This window comes from Lepidochelys kempii, chromosome 1, assembly GCF_965140285.1.
Source record: "Lepidochelys kempii isolate rLepKem1 chromosome 1, rLepKem1.hap1, whole genome shotgun sequence".
NCBI classification, from domain to species: Eukaryota; Metazoa; Chordata; order Testudines; family Cheloniidae; genus Lepidochelys; species Lepidochelys kempii.
This window is the reverse complement of record NC_136380.1, coordinates 343,896,370-343,915,669: the sequence shown is the minus strand read 5'-3', so window position 1 is coordinate 343,915,669 and position 19,300 is coordinate 343,896,370. Positions and strand designations below refer to the sequence as shown.

The 19,300-nt window shown below is 39.0% G+C and overlaps 1 protein-coding gene across 5 annotated transcripts in view; it reads right to left on the bottom strand.

Moving 5' to 3' along the window:
* MKLN1 (muskelin 1) overlaps positions 1-19,300 on the bottom strand; it is a 179,983-nt gene that overhangs the window by 142,363 nt on the left and 18,320 nt on the right. For 3 of the 5 annotated variants that reach the window (XM_073328850.2, XM_073328852.2, XM_073328854.2), the window contains exon 2: positions 2,088-2,157. The exons of 1 other annotated variant lie outside the window; for it this stretch is intronic. In XM_073328850.2, the coding sequence (XP_073184951.1) occupies positions 2,088-2,157 (70 nt within the window). Of the gene's footprint in view, positions 1-2,087; positions 2,158-8,564; positions 8,644-19,300 lie in introns of those variants that run through there. One more of the 5 variants, XM_073328851.1, reaches the window with a different exon arrangement.

The following is a 19,300-nucleotide window of genomic DNA, read 5'->3' as shown; positions in this document are numbered from 1 at the left end:
TACATTTGTGCTATACAAGATAAAAAACAAGTAATTTTAAACTGAGCAGATGTACTGGGGATCAGAGGAAGTTGGTATGTGAAATATGCATGATTTGGTTTTCCTTAAATCTCTGGCCTTGTAAAGTCAGAAGACAACACAGACATAACAACCAAATAGGTAAAAATTAATGTTCCCAAAACCAGAACAGGTGCTCATAGTTCAGTGATGTGGCCGTGTATGTACCTAAATAGCAATCCCAGAACAGAAACCTTGGCCAACAGGATCCAAAAGGAATCAGTCATTCTTCATCATAGCTGGATGGCACTGGAAAGAGCAGCTTTTGACAACTGTGAAATGTTTCTGAACTCCAAAACCTTATGGTGTATAAGACTTCTTGTAGATTAATTTTGTGCCAACGGAGGTCATTGAAAATACTTTTTGCTGAAAGGCCCTAGACTTGTAAACTTGAGGACTGGAGACAAGGTATTCACATTGGCTGATCTCACTGCTGTAGAACACTGTCAGTCCTGTGCATGTTCGTTAGCCTTCAGACTGAAACAGAACATTCATCTTTCCAGCCAAGCATTTGCCCCAAACAGACTAAATCTTGCACTGTTTTCTCTTTTGATTAATTTTCTGATGTTCCTTGGGTGGGTAAATGGAGGGTTACTATTGCTGCACATTATAAACATTCATAAATCTCTTGTGTGGCAGCAGGGTACCTTATACGCTAATTATATGAATTTAAAAGCAAATCATAAACAGAAAAAAAAAGAGAAGTTGTGATCCAGTGAGGTAAAAGTGACAAGGAAGTTTGTGAATAATACTGGTCCTGGGGGAGAAAAGAAAATCTCTTGTTGCCTGGATCAGGAAAAATGTAAACTCAGAGTAAAACAACCAGGCTAGAAAACAAAGAAAACAAATGCAGCCAAAAGCACTGTGAGGTCATAAGTAAGGTTAAGACTGTGTCATGGTTATTTTTAGTAAACGTCAGACACGTAACTGTTTGTTAAAAATAACAGTGACAAAATGTGGAGGGAGGGGTCCAGCACCCACCACTGCTGTTCCCAGGGTCGCTGGAAACTCTGGGTGGATGTGTCTGCCACCTAACAGCTCCAGTCCCACCGCCTGAAGCAGAAAATGTCATGGAGGTATCGAAATTACAGATTTTGTGACTTCCGTGACATAATCTTAGCCTTATATATAAAGTAGGACAAAATCTGTGATCTTAAAGTGGTCCCAGAAGACTGATAAAAAGGAGCACTTTCTACCAATATTACTAGACTGTTTAAGAAGTAAGCGGGATAGCAGAATTTGCAAACATGCAAATCTATTTGCTTAACAGGAGAGCTTACATTTATTGGAGAAAAAGCCGAACAAATATTTTGAAAGAAAAGTGGTAGGATGAACAGATTTTACATCTCTCAGAAGTTCCAGAAAGCAAAATACCATAGTATAGGGAGGAGTTCAACACTAAAGTTGTGACATTAAGACAAGTGAACAAACAGAACCATGTTCTAACAAAGTAATCAGGCAAAAGAAAGGGAAATACAATTTACTGTTTCTAACAGCTTCCATGTTTAGAAGTCTGGCAGTGTTTAAGTGATGAATATGAAGAGTATGTGGTCTATTCTAGAAGACAGAATACCCTCACTGAAACAAGACTGGTGAGCACAGGAAATCTATCACAGCTTCTCATAGTGCTGAGGAGATGGGGCCTGCATGGCATATTCCCACCAATGCTCAATGACAGCATAACTTGAATCACTTTTAGTTGGATTCTTGAAGTTTGAAATGAAGAATTAAAAAGATACCTGCCAAATTCACTTGTGGTAACATGACATTCTGCCCCAAAAAGGAAACTGTTTTAAAAAAACAAGGAGGCAAACATGCCCTTGGTGGAAATGTAAATATTCCTGCCAAGAAGAACAGAGACAGAAAAGCGAGTAAAGTTTTAGGTATCAGATCACTCAGTCCATACCAACATGAATAACCCAGTTGTTTAGATTAACAACAGTCAAGATGTAATATAAGTTGCAATTTAAAATCTGGGCCTTTGGAAGCCACAACAGGTCTAAGTACTAATGTAGAATTAAAATGCTTACCTGGGGAGGATAGTTGCTTTCTGAAGACCACCTTGAAGACTGATCATTAGGCTTGTCCACTAAAATATTCCTAAAAAATGAAAAACAAATGTAAGTTTACAATACTAATTTTTAAACCCCAAACGGTTAATATGCAGAGAAACTACTACACTTTAGCCAATAGCTCCTGTAGTTTGAACACAAACACATATGGCTCAGTCAACAATGCATTTATGAAGCTACCTATGTTGCTATATAGTTGTTTTTTGAATTTGCTGCATAATAGTGTTGCAGAATCTAATTTTTTTTTAAAGATAAGTCAAGCCTCTAGTGCTTGTGGTTGTGAAGATAATTTCACATGAAAGCCAACGCATTTATGTTTACTCAAGTCTGCTGACAACTCGAAACCTTAACTCAGAGAGGCATGGACTGTCTCATTCACTTCAACAGGGCATGAATTTTAAAGCCCAATGAGGTGATATATGATAACATTAACCATTTAGCTAGATTATGCTAAAATGATAGTCAGTGAAAGTATACTTCTATTTGTTAGACACTAAGTACTGGAATGGAGAGGAATGGAGAGCAATGGAGCTGCTACCTTGCTTTCAAGTTTTGCCACAGTGGGGAAATTAGAAATTCAACTCACCCTCAAATTTGAAGTCACCTTCACCCCTGTCAATAAGTCTAGATTGATGCACAGGATATGAGGACTCATAAAATGCTTAACCTGCATTGCCTTCCCATGCATTAAGAGACACCTGTGACCACTGTGTCCTCCTTTGTAATTTAGCGTACTGAACTACTTTGGCTTGAAAAGAAAGCTATATGAATGTGTGATGGTAAGAGGCACAAAGACCAAGTTAGGTGCCTGAACCTCAGTGGACAGAATTTATCCTATTCGATTTTTTCCTTTACTCAGGCGGAGACCAGCTGAATTCTGATCTGGGAAGCCCCTAGTAGGCAAAGGAGGAGGATGTAAAAATATTTATTTTTTCTCCATCTGCCATGTAGAAGGAACTGTAATATATACTGACTAGTATAAAAGATTGGAGAAGGGAAAGTTTATGTAAAAGCTTCAAGGGAAAAGGTTAAATGAGAAGTTTAACAGGGTCATTCAAAAAGAGTAGCTCTCTCCACATACTAGAAACAGGAAGAAACACCAACATGTAAGGAGCCACCAGGCAGTCCAGTACAGGAGTAATGTTTAGGAAATACGCAACAGATGGTCTAAGATAGATGCCTGAGTTTGAGGACATAGCAAAGTAATCTGGGTACATCAATTCCCTAAACCAGAGGTGTTCAACCTACGGCCTGCAGGCCGTACATGGCTCACCAGAATATTTCATAAGGCCTGCAGCTTGCTTCAATACAATATACTAAAGACCGTTTCATTAGTGTTTGTTCTCATATTTACAGCATTTTAGTATGCACAAGTGTGTAAACAGACAATACTGTACATAGAAACAACCTATCTAAATACATGTGGAACAAGCTGAATTTAAAGTATTAATACAGCTGACTTTAAATATTATGAAATATGCAGAATCTGTAGACTAAGGGGGGGGAATATGACAGAAGTCTATAAAATCACGACTGGTGTGGAGAAAGTAAATAAAGTGTTATTTACTCTCTCATAACACAAGAACTAGGGGTCACCAAATGAAATTAACAGGCAGCAAATTTAAAACAAACAAAAGGAAGTATTTCTTCACACAACGTAGTGGCAACCTGTGGAACTCTTTGCCAGAAGATGTTGTGGAAGGCTAAGACTACAGAGTTCAAAAAAGAACTAGATAAGTTCATGGAGGTTAGGTCTATCAATGGCTATTAGCCAGGATGGGCAGGGATGGCGTCCCTAGGCTCTGTTTGCCAGAAGCTGGGAAAGGGCGACAGGGGATGGATCACTTGATGATTACCTGTTCTGTTCATTCCCTCTGAAGCACCTGGCATTGGCCACTGTTGAAAGACAGGATACTGGGCTAGATGGACCTCTAGTTTGACCCAGTATGGCTGTTCAAGGTTGTGCTGAGGTTTATGTGGCCCTCCTGTCATAAGGTTGGGCATCACTACCCTAAACCCACTGAAGTCCCAAGAAGGAAGAGTACACGATTGCACTGGATGGACCCTCCAAAAAACGTCTGAAAATTTTTTTTAAAAAAGTACCTCAATAAAGAGTGACTCACAGATTAGGGAGAACAAGTGAAAACACAGCAGATAGTAGGGAAGAACCAAAGCCAAAGAAAATCAACTGAGCATCAAGGCGGACAGTAGGGGAGTTGATCTGAATTTAAGGCCAAGACAAATGATCGGATATCTACGATTATAGCAGGGGGAAAAAAAAGGGGGGGTTACAGTGGTTTGCTCTCAAATCAGTGTTAGAAATTGGCCAAGGAGAAATAATGAAGACACAGAGCTGCAGAACTGCTTGGCACTAAAGGGGGGGGGGGGGAGGGTTTAGGAGAGCGAGAGAGATTAAATCTGATAAAGAAAATAGAGGGGAAACATTAGAATTAAGAGATTGCCTGAAAACGCAGAGGGAGGAAACCCAATATGGGCAGAATATTTTAAACATGTACCTTTTCAGATTAAAGATCAATTTCAGGATAAGGAAGGACAGTTTCTCATTAAAGGACACAACTACTGGGATATTAACAGGGGGCTCAGTGTATGCCCCCAATCAAAAGCAAAAAGCTTTAAGCCTCTTTAAGAATTTATTGAAAATATTACAACATTTTGGGGAAGGGAAATTATACTTGGAGGAGACTTCTATTATACACCAAATTCCTTACTGTCCCAGATCTGAAGACAACATAGGAGAGAAGGAAACAGGCGCAGCATTAACTTTTCTATGACAACTCAGTTGCTCAGATTTCTGGAGAGAACTGCACCCATGGGAAGGAGATAATAAGTTTTATTCACACCCGCGTTTATACACTAGAATAGATTTAATGTTAATCTCTAAATCCTTATTGAAGGAGATCTGGTCTGCAGAAATTGGTGCTATTACATGGTCAGCTCATGCCCATTCAAAGTAATATTTGCTAAAAGGGATGGACGGATCCCAAAGATCATTTTTATGGGAAATTAACTGTTTGCTGCTCCAGGTCAAAGATCCGGTTGCAGCAATTAAAAAGGATATTGTTGAATACTTCCAAATAAATGATAAAGACAAATATAAAGTGAGATCTTCTATGAAAGGCAGGAAGTTGTATTTAAGAGTCAGTTGATTGAAAGAGCTCAAGAAAAAATTAAAACTAACAGGAGATAAAAAGGTTGCAAGGGATTCGTACAAACAGGTTCAAAAAAGTATATCAATAGGGAGTAACCAGTGTTTAGACACCACTGAGAAAGATTTTGCTAGACGACAGTGGAAATTTCTGTTTGAAGACCTGACTCAAAGCATACGTTTTATGAAAAAGGAAATAAAGTGACAAGTTATTGGCCCAAATGCTTAAAGAGATGAGAGCAATACATTATTTCACCAACTAAGAACAATCAGCAAAGGTAGCTACACACCCTATTGAAATATGTGCAGATTTTCCCTGCTTCTTATAAAAACCTATGTTGTGATAAATGAAGCGGGGATAGCTCCCTTTTATGGACACACAGCCAGTTAGCTACAAAACCCCTGTTAGTAGCTGTTCTCTACTTGCTTTACCTGGACAGGGTTAAAAAAGCCCATAGGTAAAAGGAAGGGAGTGGGAACTTGACCAAAAGAGCCAATGAGAAGGCTAGAACTTTTTTAAATTGGGAAAAAACTTTCCTCTGTGTCTGTCTATTGTTCTCCGGAGAGAGAGGAGAGAACAGCAATGCTGTAAGAAGCTTTAAACCAGGTATGAAAAAAAAAAAAACCCCCACCAAATCATACCTCAAAACTACTTATCGAAACCCCAGATATGTAAATAGATCAGGGAATACGAAGAGGTGATTAGGTTTCTCTTATTTCTTTATGGCTTGTGGATTCCTCTGTGCTAACCCCAGGTGCTTTTGTTTTGATTGTAACCTTTAAGCTGGACCTCAAGAAAACCATTCTTGATGCTTTATTATTATATTTGCTCTTTTTTAAATCTAGCAATAGCCTACATTCCAGATGTATTTTCTTTCTTTTTGTTTAATGAAATTTACCCTTTTTAAGAACAGGATTGGGTTTTGTGTCCTAAGAAGTTTGTGGATAGGTTGTTTAATTAGCTGATGGCAACAGCTGATTTCCTTTGTTTTCTTATCTCAGCTCTTCTCCAGAGTGGGTGTGAAAGGGCTTGAGAGTACCCCACAGGGAGGAATTCTCAAGTGTACCTTCCTGGGTCCAAAGGGAGTTTTTTTGCACTTGAGTGGTGGCAGCATCTACCCATCCAGGGCCAGAGAAAAGCTGTAACCTTGGGAGTTTAATACCAGACTGGATTGGCCAGTATTAATTTTTAGAATCCTTGCAGGCCCACACCTGCACTCAAAGTGCCAGATTGGGGAATCAGCCTTGACATATGTACTTCACATACTCCAAGCTATGAAGTTATTCAAAAACATCTGTAAGCAGCTGGCTTGCCAAAGATAAACAAAATAGATAAAGAAGCTTCAGATAAAGAAATAACAGAAGACTTCTTATAAACAATCATAAGTATGAAGAGGGGTAAAACTCCAGAACTTGATGGCTTCCCAGCAGAATTTTTACAAGATATTTAAAGAGGTATTAACAAGTCTGTGGAGGGGTACCTTTAATGACATTCTGTTAAGGGAGGAACTTACTCCATGAAAGAAGCTACTAAAGTTGGAAAGACTTTATCATGATTAGCAGTAACAAGGGCCTATAAAGAGGTGCATATGGTAAAGAATTTAGAAAAATATTACCTAACCAAATGTACTCCACGTTCTTGGTTTACATAAACTCAGATCAAACCGGATTAACTGACAGACAAGTGTCAGATAATACTATATTCTCAGAGTACTTGGACTCTTCCATGGTGCCACACCAAAAGAGATATTTTTCTTCTATCACCTGATGCACAGAAAGCTTTTGATAGAATAAAGTGGAACTTTCTGTTTGAAGTCCTGTCCCATAAATGGATAACTTCTCTTTATACCAGCTGTAAAACTGTTGAGTGAATCAATGGGGTTAAATTTTCTGTTTGAATTACACATGGAAACTAGGCAGGGATGTCCATTGTTTCCTTTATTTTCCGCACTGGCCATGGAACCTTTTACATACAGGAAAAGCAATAATGAATTCATCATAGGGATAAAACTTACAGGGACACATCAGAAATTAGCTTTATAGTCTGATGACACAGTATTTTTTAACTAAATGAAAATTTCCTGGCTTTAAAGTAAATTATGCCAAATCTGAAACATTAGCTCTATCTTTGCTAGGCTCTAAAAAGTCATCCCTCCAGAAAACATTTAGTACAAATGGACAAGTTCTATAAAATACCTGGGGATTCAAATATAAAACAAAACCAGAAGAGCTGTATAATTTCAATGTCAAAATCACGACTTCAGCAAATGAAAAAAAAATAGAGTGTGCTGGGAAAATTATACAGTTTCACGGTTAGGTAGAAAAGTCACAGTCAAAATGACTATTTTGCCAGAGATATCTTTCTTGTTTCAAAGTCTTCCTATAATCATCTCAGATAAAACTAGCAGGAATGCAAAGAATAAAAGAACTTATATGAAATAAACAGACCAAGAGTGAGTGGAGATACTCTGTAAGCACCCAACAACAGGTGTTCCAATTATATAGTAATATCAAACCAGACAACTCAAAGCAATAACAGTTTAGGGGTGCTCGAATCCAGCGGTTCTCAAACTGTGGGTTGCGATCCCAAAGTGGGTTGCAACCCCATTTTAATGCGGTAGCCAGTGTTGGCATTAGACTTGCTGGGGCCGAAGCTCAAGCCCAAGCTCCACTGCCCGGGGCCAAAGACCAAGGGCTTCAGCCCAGAGTGGCAGGGCTCAGGCTTCGGGCTCCCCCCTCCTGGGGTCGTGTAGTAATTTTTGTTATCAGAAGGGAGTCGTGGTGCAATTAAGTTTGAGAACCCCTGCTCTAATCCACCCAAACACTTGATCTTTATTCGGCAAGAAAATTGTGGCAGAGTATATACTGCTAGGTTACCTGGGTTTAATTTAAAAAAAAAAAAAAAAAAAACACACACCACACACACCAACCAACCACCCCCACACCTCCAGAAAGGTATAATTACCCCTCTGCAAAGGCTACACTACGATTTGGGCTAGAACTAGAGAAAAAAATTCCCTTTGCCAATGTTTAACATTTGCAAATTATCCAGATTTGAACTTAAACCACAAACCATTGTGTTTTAAAGATTGGAAGAGCCAGGAAATACATATGCATGGCAGGGTGTCTAAGAATTTTATCCTATTTAGAAATCAAAAACTTGTCTAGATAAATTGTTTCATACAGAAAACTAACTTTAGTACAAGCAATGGCTTCTGATCCATTAGGAAACAGAGTTATAATGTATATCAATCACTGCAGACACCTACCCAAAAGAAGAAATGTCCATATAGGGCACTGTGGGAAAAGCATCTGGACAGACATTACCTCACAGGTATGGGATTCTGTCTGGAAAAGAGGAGACCAACCTGAGTCTGCAGCATGATAAAATTTCTTTAAGATACTATTTGAATGGTACCTTATAGCGTCAAGTAAAATATATAAAGACTGAAAGAGGATAAAACGTTGGAGAAATTGTGGTAAAAAGATTTTATGCATATATGGCAGACATCTCCAGTCAGAATGTATTGGAATGCAATTCATAATAAAATCCAGCAATTTGTAATGTTTGGTTATCAAATGATCTTGTGATAATCTTCCTGGGGCTTCCTAGCCAGGGTGGATAAAAATCAATGATTAAAAAAAAGTTTAAATATTTATTTAAATAGGTTTTTTCCTCAAAAAGCATCTTCAAAAAAATCCGATCTAAAGATAGTTTTAATTAAGATACATTATAGGTCAAAGATATCTCACCATGGAATAGGGATTATAAATTCTAATTCTATAGTATGAGACAATATATTCATGTAATGTTTAAGAAAATATTTTGTAAATGAGTTCCAATAGTTCATGGATTAGGGACCTAATCTTATGGGGTTCCAGGGGCTTCTATATAGATTTAGGCTAATCTTTCTATCTACCCAATGGGACTCAGTGCTCAGTCTGGAAGATACCATCAGGGATGCTTAGTTTGGCAGTTCTCAAACTGTGGATTTGTGTCTCCAGAGAAAACATGCTTGTTAACAGCAAAAATGTTTTTAAATAAATAAATAGAAGTGAGAAATAACAGACCTCAACCTTATTGTCCTCTGCAAATTTATGTACACAGAGTCAATCCCTTACTTCTCTCTAAAAGTGCAAAGTTTCAAAAAGCTCAATGAATAGAAGATTGTTGAGGACAGAATAGATTTAGACAAGGAGAAGAAGTCTCCAGATAAAGGTGAGAAGGGAGGGAAAGGCAGTAGAAACAAAAGTGGAACTGTTCAAGCAGCATATTCCAGAATTCTCGAGGTCTTTCTGAGTATAGCCTCCATTGATTTGAAATCTTCCATACCATTCTCTCACTAGAAGGGAAAACCTATAATGGCAGCAGGCCATAAAAGAGAACCAGTTTGGGAATATTTTATGAAGTTCCTCTATCTCTGGGTAAGACAGGCATGCGTGCAAAATGCAAACAGTGCAACAAAGAAACGCAAGGCCTGGTTGCCAGAATGAAAAAATATCATAAGTGTTCCTTCTCAGGAGGAACATACGCTGAAGATGAAAGGAACATGTCTGAACATTCAAGATCTTCAGGTTAGTAAACTTTATTTCATTACTTTTCCTAAGGACTGCCTGTCTTCCTTCTGGACTATTCTTGAATTCTCACTTTTGAGCAAAAAATATACTTGTTACTCTATGATACTATCAATTTAGATGCAGCTGTGATAAAAAAAATGGCTGAAACAGGCAGATCTTCCTTTTACAGTTTCACTTTTAAAGTAGTACTGAGTGTCCGTGAATGCAATGAGTAATACTAAACGAGCGGTATGGTAATAACAACTGCATTGACTTATTTTATTTAGGAGAAGCCATCCTCAACATACAGGATTTTGAAGACTATCCACCTTTGCGATCACCATCATTTTCTATAGTTTCAGCATTATCTGCCAATCATAGTGTTTCAGTCACATCATGTATGTCACGTAGCCATAGTATATCACCCGTAGCCAAAAAAAAAATCTCCATTATCCAGAAACAATCATAGATAAGTGTGATAAGAACCATCAGATTACAAAAAGAAGTAACTGATAAAAAAAATCACCCAGTTTGTTTATGCAACAAACTCTCCTTTGCGTATGATTGAGAACCCACACTTCATTAACATGGTTCAGTCATTAAGACCAGGATACAGTCCACCCAATAGAGCAGATGTCGCAAGCAAATTGCTGGATAAAGTGTATGAAAGAAGTTGAGCAGTGTGCAAAAGGGTAAAATTGTTAATCTGAGTCTTGATGGGTGGAGCAATGTCCACAATGATCCTGTAGTATGTGCTTGTGTGGCAACAGAAGAAGGGAATGTCTTCCTTACAGAAACAATGGATACATCAAGAAATGCACACACAGCAGAATACTTACAAGTAGCAGCAGTAAAAGCTTTAACAAACTGCGAAAAAAAATTCAAATGTCTAGTATGCCGTTTGGTCACAGACAATGCTGCAAATGTATCCAAGATGAGAAGAAACAGAGAATAGAGTCCCAAGCTAAAAACATACAGTTGAAGTGCTCATTTGATGCACCTTCTAGCCAAAGATTTCAGTGTTCCAGAAATAAAGGCTAATGATGTTGAAATTGCAAAATACTTCTGTAACAACCACTTTGCAGCAGCTGCTCTGAAAAAAGTGGGAGGAACCAAGTTAACTCTCCCATAAGACGTGCAATGGAACTCAGTGGTGGACTGTTTTGAGCACTAGATCAAGAACTGGACTAATCTGATGAGTTTGTGAACAAAATCGTGAAAAAATAGATGGCACTATCACAGCCAAAGTTCTCAACATTGGGCTTAAGAGAAATGTTGAACACATGCTGAGTACCCGGAAGTCTATTTCCGTAGCCTTGAACAAAATGCAGGGAAATAGCTGTTTTATTGCTGACGCTGTAGAAATTTAGAAGGAACTGAGTGAGAGCTTAAAAAGAGAAATATGCAATGACTGAGTTAAATTACAAGCATGTAAAAAACAAATGGGACAAGCACTATCTCCAGCTCATTTTCTTGCAAATATTCTCAATACTCAGTACTGGGGTCAAACCTTAACTGCTGAAGAGGAGGAGTTGGCTATGACATGGAAATCCAGCAATCATCCCTTCAGAATGCCAACTATTATAAACTTCAGAGCTAAGGGTGAACCATTCAAGAAACATATGTTTGCTGATGATGTTTTAAAAAAAGTCACACCAGTGAACTGGTGGAAGTCACTTAAGCATTCGGATTCCAAGACTGTTGAAGTCATAATCTCAATTTTTAACAGCAGTAGCTTCTTCTGCCAGTGCAGAAAGAATATTTTCTTCCTTTGGATTAATTGATTCCAAATTGAGAAATCGTTTGCGACCTGAAAAGCAGGAAAGCTTGTTTTTTCTTTTCCAGATTACGAACAAACAGGAAACTGAAGGTGAAGACAGAGTTAGCTACAGAAGCCAAAATTTTAAGTTTCTCATGTTGACCTGGCTGATATAGTAAATTTAATTTGTTTTTGTTTTTAAATTCATTTAACTATTTTAGTTAACAATTTAACAAACCTGATTTCAAAAAACTAGAATGTTTTAACAAAATAAGCATATGAATTCTTGAATTTAGTTGTTTATTATATGTTTGCTGTTGAAGAAAAAAAATCCAGAATACATAGCGTTGTTTTAGTTAATTAAAAATTTAAATGTCTGTCCAGAGCTGATCCAGAGAACAGAAGGGTGTGCTGTCTGTCGGGTGTTAAGATGTGGAACTGAGGCAGAAGAGGATCCTAACAGGACCGGGAAAGAATCCACTGATGGTCATATAATTTGTTTCCACATGAAGGACAAGATTCTCACTGGACTGTATCAGGGGAGACTATGCCAGGCTGGGGAAGGCACTTAAGGAAATCGAGGCTCAGGTGACCTTCAGTGGGACTCTGCCTGTTCCTAGAAAAGGGCAACAAAGATGTGACAAGGTGATGATGAACAGATGGCTCAGGCAGCGGTGCTATAAGGAGGGCTTTGGGATGTATGGCCACTGGGAGGCATTTATGGACAGAGGACTATTCTCTCAGGATGGACTTCACCTGAGTAAGGAGGGAAATAGACGTCTAGGATGGAGGCTGGCACAACTGATTAAGAGAGCTTTAAACTAGGAATTTGGGGGAGACGGTTGGGAGATGTCCAGGTAATCTCCATGCTGGATTTTAACACTGAGCGGTAAGAAAATGAAATAAGAAAGGATACAGCCATGGGTAGGAGAATGGACATAAGGAGGAAGGGTAGCATAAATACCAGTCTAATAGGTGATACTGGCAGTAGAATGTCTGGGCCTAATCAGGTAAAAAATGTGAGCAAAGCCAAACAGCAAAAATTAAGATGTTTGCACACCAGTGCGAGGAGCCTAGGTAACAAAATGGAGGAACCAGAGTTACTGGTGCAGTAAGTGAAATCAGATATTATAGGGATAACAAACATTGTGGAACAGTAGTCATGACTGGAGTACAGGTATTGAAGGGTATGTGCTGTTTAGGAAAGACAGAAATAAAGGTAAAGGTGGTGGAGTAGCATTGTATATCAATGATGAGGTAGACTGTAAAGAAATAAGAAGTGATGGAATGGATAAGACAGAGTCTGGGCAAAAATCACAGTGGGCAAGAAAGCTCCCCTGGGACCGTGCTTGGGGTGTGCTATATACTGCCGGGACCCGATTTGGATATGGATAGAGACCTCTTTAATGTTTTTAATGAAGTAAATACTAATGGAAATTGTGTGATCATGGGAGACTAACTTCCCAGATATAGACTGAAGGACAAGTGCTAGCAATAATAATAGAGCTCAGATTTTCCTGGATACAATAGCTGATGGGATTCCTTCACCAAGTAGTTGCTGAACCAACAAGAGGAGATACCATTTTAGATTTGGTTTTGGTGAGTAGTGAAGACCTCATAGAAGAAATGCTTATAGGGGACAACCTTGGTTCGAGTGATCGTGAGCTAATTCAGTTCAAACTAAATTAAAAGATTTAAAAAAAAAGATCGGTGACTAGGATTTTTTATTGCAAAAGGGCTAACTTTAAAAAATTAAGGAAATTAGTTAGGGAAGTGGATTGGACTGAAGAACTTGTGGATCTAAAGGTGGAGGAGGCCTGGAATTGCTTCAAGTCAAAGTTGCAGAAACTATCAGAAGCCTGCATCCCAAGAAAGGGGAAAAAATTCATAGGCAGGAATTGTAGACCAAGCTGGATGAGCAAGCATCTCAGAAAGGTGATTAAGAAAAAGCAGAAAGTCTACAAGGAGTGGAAGATGGGAGGGATTAGCAAGGAAAGCTCCCTTATTGAGATCAGAACATGTAGGGATAAAGTGAGAAAGGCCAAAAGCCATGTACAGTTGGACCTTGCGAAGGGAATTAAAAACCAACAGTAAAAGATTCTATAGCCATATAAAGAAGAAAACAAAGAAAGAAGTGGGACAGCTAAACACTGAGGATGGAGTGGAGGTTAAGGATAATCTAGGCATGGCCCAGTATCTAAACAAATACTTTACCTCAGTCTTTAATGAGGAGCTTAGAGATAATGGCAGATGGGAATGAGGATATGGAGGTAGATATTACCACATCCGAGATAAAAGCCAAACTCTAACAGCTTAATAGGACTAAATCGGTGGGCCCAGATAATCTTCATACAAGAATATTAAAGGAACCGCCGTATGAAATTGCAAGCCCATTAGCAAGAACGTTTAATGAATCTGTAAACTCAGGGGTTGTACCGTATGGTTGGAGAATTGCTAACACAGTTCCTGTTTTTAAGAAGGGGAGGGGGGAGGGAAGTGATCCAGGTAACTACAGGCCTGTTTGTATGACATCTGTAGTATGCAAGGTCTTGGAAAAATTTTTGAAGGAGAAAGTAGTTAAGGACATTGAGGTCAACGGTAATTGGGACAAAATACAACATGGTTTTACAAAAGGTAGATCATGTCAAACCAATCTGATCATCTTCTTTGAGAAGGTAACAAATTTTTTTAGACAAAGGAAACACAGTGGATCTAATTTATCTCTATTTCAGTAAGGCATTTGATACTGTTCCACATGGGGAATTAGTTAAATTGGAAAAGATGGGGATCAATATGAAAACTGAAAGGTGGAAATGGAACTAGTTAAAGGGGAGACTAACAGGTCATACTGAAAGGTGAACTGTCAGGCTGGAAGGAAGTTACTAGTGGAGTTCCTCAGGGATCAGTTTTGGGACCAATTCTATTTAATCTTTTTATTACTGACCTTGGCACAAAAAGTGGGACTGTGCTAATAAAGTTTACGGATGACACAAAGCTGGGAGGTATTGCCAAAACAGAGAAGGACCGGGATATCATACAGGAAGGTCTGGATGACCTTGTAAACTGGAGTAATAGTAATAGCATGAAATGTAATAGTGAAAAGTGAAAGGTCATTCATTTAGGGATTAACAACAAGAATTTTTGTTATAAGCTAGGGACTCATCAGTTGGAAGTAACAGAGGAGAAGGACCTTGGAGTATTGGTTGATCACAGGATGACTATGAGTCTCCAATGTGATAAGGCCATGAAAAAAGGTAATGAGGTCTTGAGATGCATCAGGCAAGGTATTTCCAGTAGAGGTAAGGAGGTGTTAGTACCATTATACAAGGCACTGGTGAGACCTCATCTGGAATACTGTGTGCAGTTCTGGTCTCCCATGTTTAAGAAGGATGAATTCAAACTGGAACAGGTACAGAGAAGGGCTACTAGGATGATCCGAAGAATGGAGAACTTGTCTTATGAAAGGAGACCCAAAGAGCTTGGCTTATTTAGCCTAACCAAAAGAAGGCTGAGGGGAGATATGAGTGCTCTTTATAAATATATCAGAGGGATAAATACCAAAGAGGGAGAGGAATTATTTAAGCTCAGTACCAATGTGGACACAAGAACAAATGGATATAAATTAGCCATCAGGAAGCTTAGACTTGAAATTAGACGAAGATTTTTAACCATCAGAGGAGTAAAGTTCTGGAACAGCCTTCCAAGGGGAGCAGTGGGGATAAGAGACATATCTGGCTTCAAGACTAAGCTTGATAAGTTTATGGAGGGAACAGTATGATAGGATAGCCTAATTTTGGCAATTAACTGATCTTTGACTATTAGCGGTAAATATGCCCAGTGGCCTGTGATGGGATGTCAGATGGGGTGGGATCTGAGTTACTACAGAGAATTCTTTCCTGGGTGTCTGGCTGGTGAGTCTTGCCCACATGCTCAGGGTTTAGCTGATCATCATATTGGGGTCGGGAAGGAATTTTCCTCCAGGGCAGACTGGAAGAGGCCCTGGGGGTTTTTCGCCTTCCTCTGCAGCGTGGGACACAGGTCACTTGCTGGAGGATTCTCTGCACCTTGAAGTCTTTAAACCATGATTTGAGGACTTCAATAGCTCAGACATAGGTTAGGTGTTACAGGAGTGGGTGGGTAAGATTCTGTGGCCTGCGTTGTGCAGGTGGTCAGACTAGACGACCATGATGGTCCCTTCTGACCTTAAAGTCCATGAGTCTATGTTCTCCTCCTAATACAGCATGGCAAGAAAATCCTCTATATATCAATGATTAACCTGCTGAATTGGAGATAGTTCACCTCCCAATGACTTCATAAATATCTGCTTCAATGACCTTTGGTAAACGAAACAACCAACCGTTCATTTTCTATTATAGCTATAAAACTAATCTGAAAATTTTTCTAAATAAATCACTTTAAAAATGTATAGTGTGTAACTTCTAAGAATGAAACCTACATCTGAGTTGTGAAGAATATATATTTAGGTTATAACCACCAACAAGAATGCACTTTTATATAGAAATCCATGATTAAATTGAGTCTTCCTGACTAGTGATTTAAATCAATTTGATCGAAATCAAATCCACCCTGTTCCTAGCAGAAATGATCACATACCAAAATAAATAAATAAAATAAATAAATAAAGGCATAATCATTTCTCATTCGCTAATAGCAATGAGACTACTAATAGCATTTCAATGAAAAGGGGAAAAAAGTCCAAAAGCAGCAGAATGGTTCCAAAAAAAAAAAAAAAAAAAAAAGATTATGGAAAAGTTATCAATTATGGACCCAGCAAATTAGACAGAGGACAAACAAGTACTTCGGTATTTAGTTATCACTTATTCACTACTCAAAGTCTATTTTCCTGCAAGAGAACAGCACACCAGTGAGTACAGTCAGTATTTACACTCAATTTAATAAAATCACAAGAAACAACATCTCCTGGATGGGGTAAAGATGCTCTCTCTGTAATGTGGTAACATCCTGTTAAAGGGAGATTTGCTATTGCTGCACAATTTGTTTCTCTTAAAAAAAAACAAAAACACCACCACATACACACACAACCTTCAGGTCATAATGATTACCATTTTGTTTGATATTCACATAGCAAAAAGATTTGTAAGGCTGTTAAAACTTCCTAAATAGTTTCAAAAAGGAGTAAAATCACAAGAAAAAAAGCAACGTTTTTATATCTCCCCATCTGTCAGAAAGGGAACTTTTATATACTGTCTAAAATGACATAGAAGGATATTAGAGAACTGAACGATGATTAATTCCTGCAACAGTCTAGTGGTGCAATAATTCATTCTTTTAACATTTGGTATATTTCATTTAGTAAATGAACTAGGATTAACTATTACCCAAAGGCCTTTTCTATAGAGCAGTAAGTAAACCACTACCGGCAAACAGCGATCTCTATACATTGGACAAAACGCCTGCTCACTCATGAAACAGGCAATTTGATTTTTAAACAGCACTTAGTAAACTTCCAGGCTCATTAGAACTACCTAAAGGCCTGTCATATGATGGGATAAAAATCAATAAATCCTGTCAGTCCTGATTATTCTGCATAGCAAGCCATATTTTTAAGTTTCAATGTCCACATTTAATGTTTTTGCCCATTTTTATATAGTATCACTCCACCTCCTGATCATTGATTTAAGGGTTGTTTCCCTCAACTTGTAATAAGTTGCAAGAAAATCCAATTGTTTCTGCCAAAAAATAAAATGAAGTAAGAGAACGTGTGTGTGCACACATACTGTATGACATACAAGTGTAATCTGAATATATCCACGTTGAGAGGCGTTAGTCAAATCACATTTAGTAGCAATGGACAAATAATCCACTCACTAACTCAAGGAGGTGCAGAAGTTGTGGTAACTGTCTGGTTTGCATACATGGGGAAAGTAACTGGGAAGGGGATAGCATTACTTAAAATTCTTGCTGGCAGATTCCTATCCAACAGTGATACAATGGTTATAAATATAGTGCCAAATCCGAAACCAATTTCAAAGTATTACACAGACAGACAGTCTGACTCTACATAGTTAAACACCTCAGCATCTAGGGAATGAGCTGGTGAAGCATTGGATTGCTCGACTGCCATATTGGTCATGTTGCAGAGGATTCCAGCATGATCATTTAAACAAAAAAAACCCCAGGTTTTGTTTTTTTACTGTATTCCCCTTTACTCAAAAATCCCTTATGTAGGACAACATTTTCTAATCTAACATTTTTCAGAGAGTTTAGGAATTCCTGGCACGTAAGGAAAATTGGCTTAAAAATGCTGAAATAGCGCAAATCTATGCCCAGTTTTTCACAATCATAGATTATCAGGCTTGGAAGGGACCTCAGGAGGTCATCTAGTCCAACCTCCTGCTCAAAGCAGGAACAATCCCCAACTAAATCATCCCAGCCAGGGCTTTGTCAAGCCTGACCTTAAAAATCTCTAAGGAAGGAGATTCCACCACCTCCCTAGGTAACTCATTCCAATGTTTCACCACCCTCCTAGTGAAAAAGTTTTTCCTAATATCCAACCTAAACCTCCCCCACTGCAACTTGAGACCATTACCCCTTGTTCTATCATCTGCCACCACTGAGAACAGTCTAGATCCATCCTCTTTGGAACCCCCTTTCAGGTAGTTGAAAGCAGCTATCAAATCCCCCTTCATTCTTCTCTTCTGCAGACTAAATAATTCCAGTTCCCGCAGCCTCTCCTCCTAAGTCATGTGTTCCAGTCCCCTAATCATTTTTGTTGCCCTCGGCTGGACTCTTTCCAATTTGTCCACATCCTTCTTGTAGTGTGGGGCCCAAAACTGGACACAGTACTCCAGATGAGGTCTCACCAATGCCGAATACAGGGGAATGATCATATCCCTCATTAGCCTTCTTGGCAAGGACACACTGTTGACTCATCCAGTTTCTCGTCCACCGTAACCCCTAGGTCCTTTTCTGCACAACTGCTGCCTAGCTGCTCAGTCCCTAGTCTGTAGCAGTGCCTGGGATTCTTCTGTCCTAAGTGCAGGACTCTGCTCTTGTCCTTGTTGAAGCCCATCAGATTTCTTTTGGGCCAGTCCTCTAATTTGTCTAGGTCCTTCTGTATCCTATACTGGAGGGTAGGGATATCTACCACTCCTCCCAGTTTAGTGTCATCTGGGAACTTGCTGAGGGTGCAATCCACACCATCTTCCAGATCATTAAATGATATTGAACAAAACCGGCCCAGGACCGACCCTTCGGGCACTTCGCTTGATACCGGCTGCCAACTAAACAGAGGGAGCAGTGCAGTGGGAGAAGCTGTTTCAGACAGTCAGGAACCAAGCTAATATGCATGTGCAATTATGGCCTTAATAACATGGGACCTGCCAATTTCAGAAGTCACATCTCTCCTTCTGTCATATTACCAAAAGTTATGTCAGCGGATGTACACAAGCTGAGGCCCCCTCAATTTAAAAGGGAGGAAGTTGTTAGCAGCATGCTATCTGAAAGCAGCCCTGAACTCTGAGTTCACGCCTCTCCCTTCAACTTGTCCAAAATAGCCCACATCTGTCCACCTGCAAGGCATGCTGCAAACCCCATTTATTTTCAGAGGCTTTGGGAGAGACATGAATGGAGTCTGTGCACTAAAGATTGAAATCTCTGGCAGAGGTGGCTTTTTCACTTCCTTTGCTTGGCTTCCAGGTCTCTGCT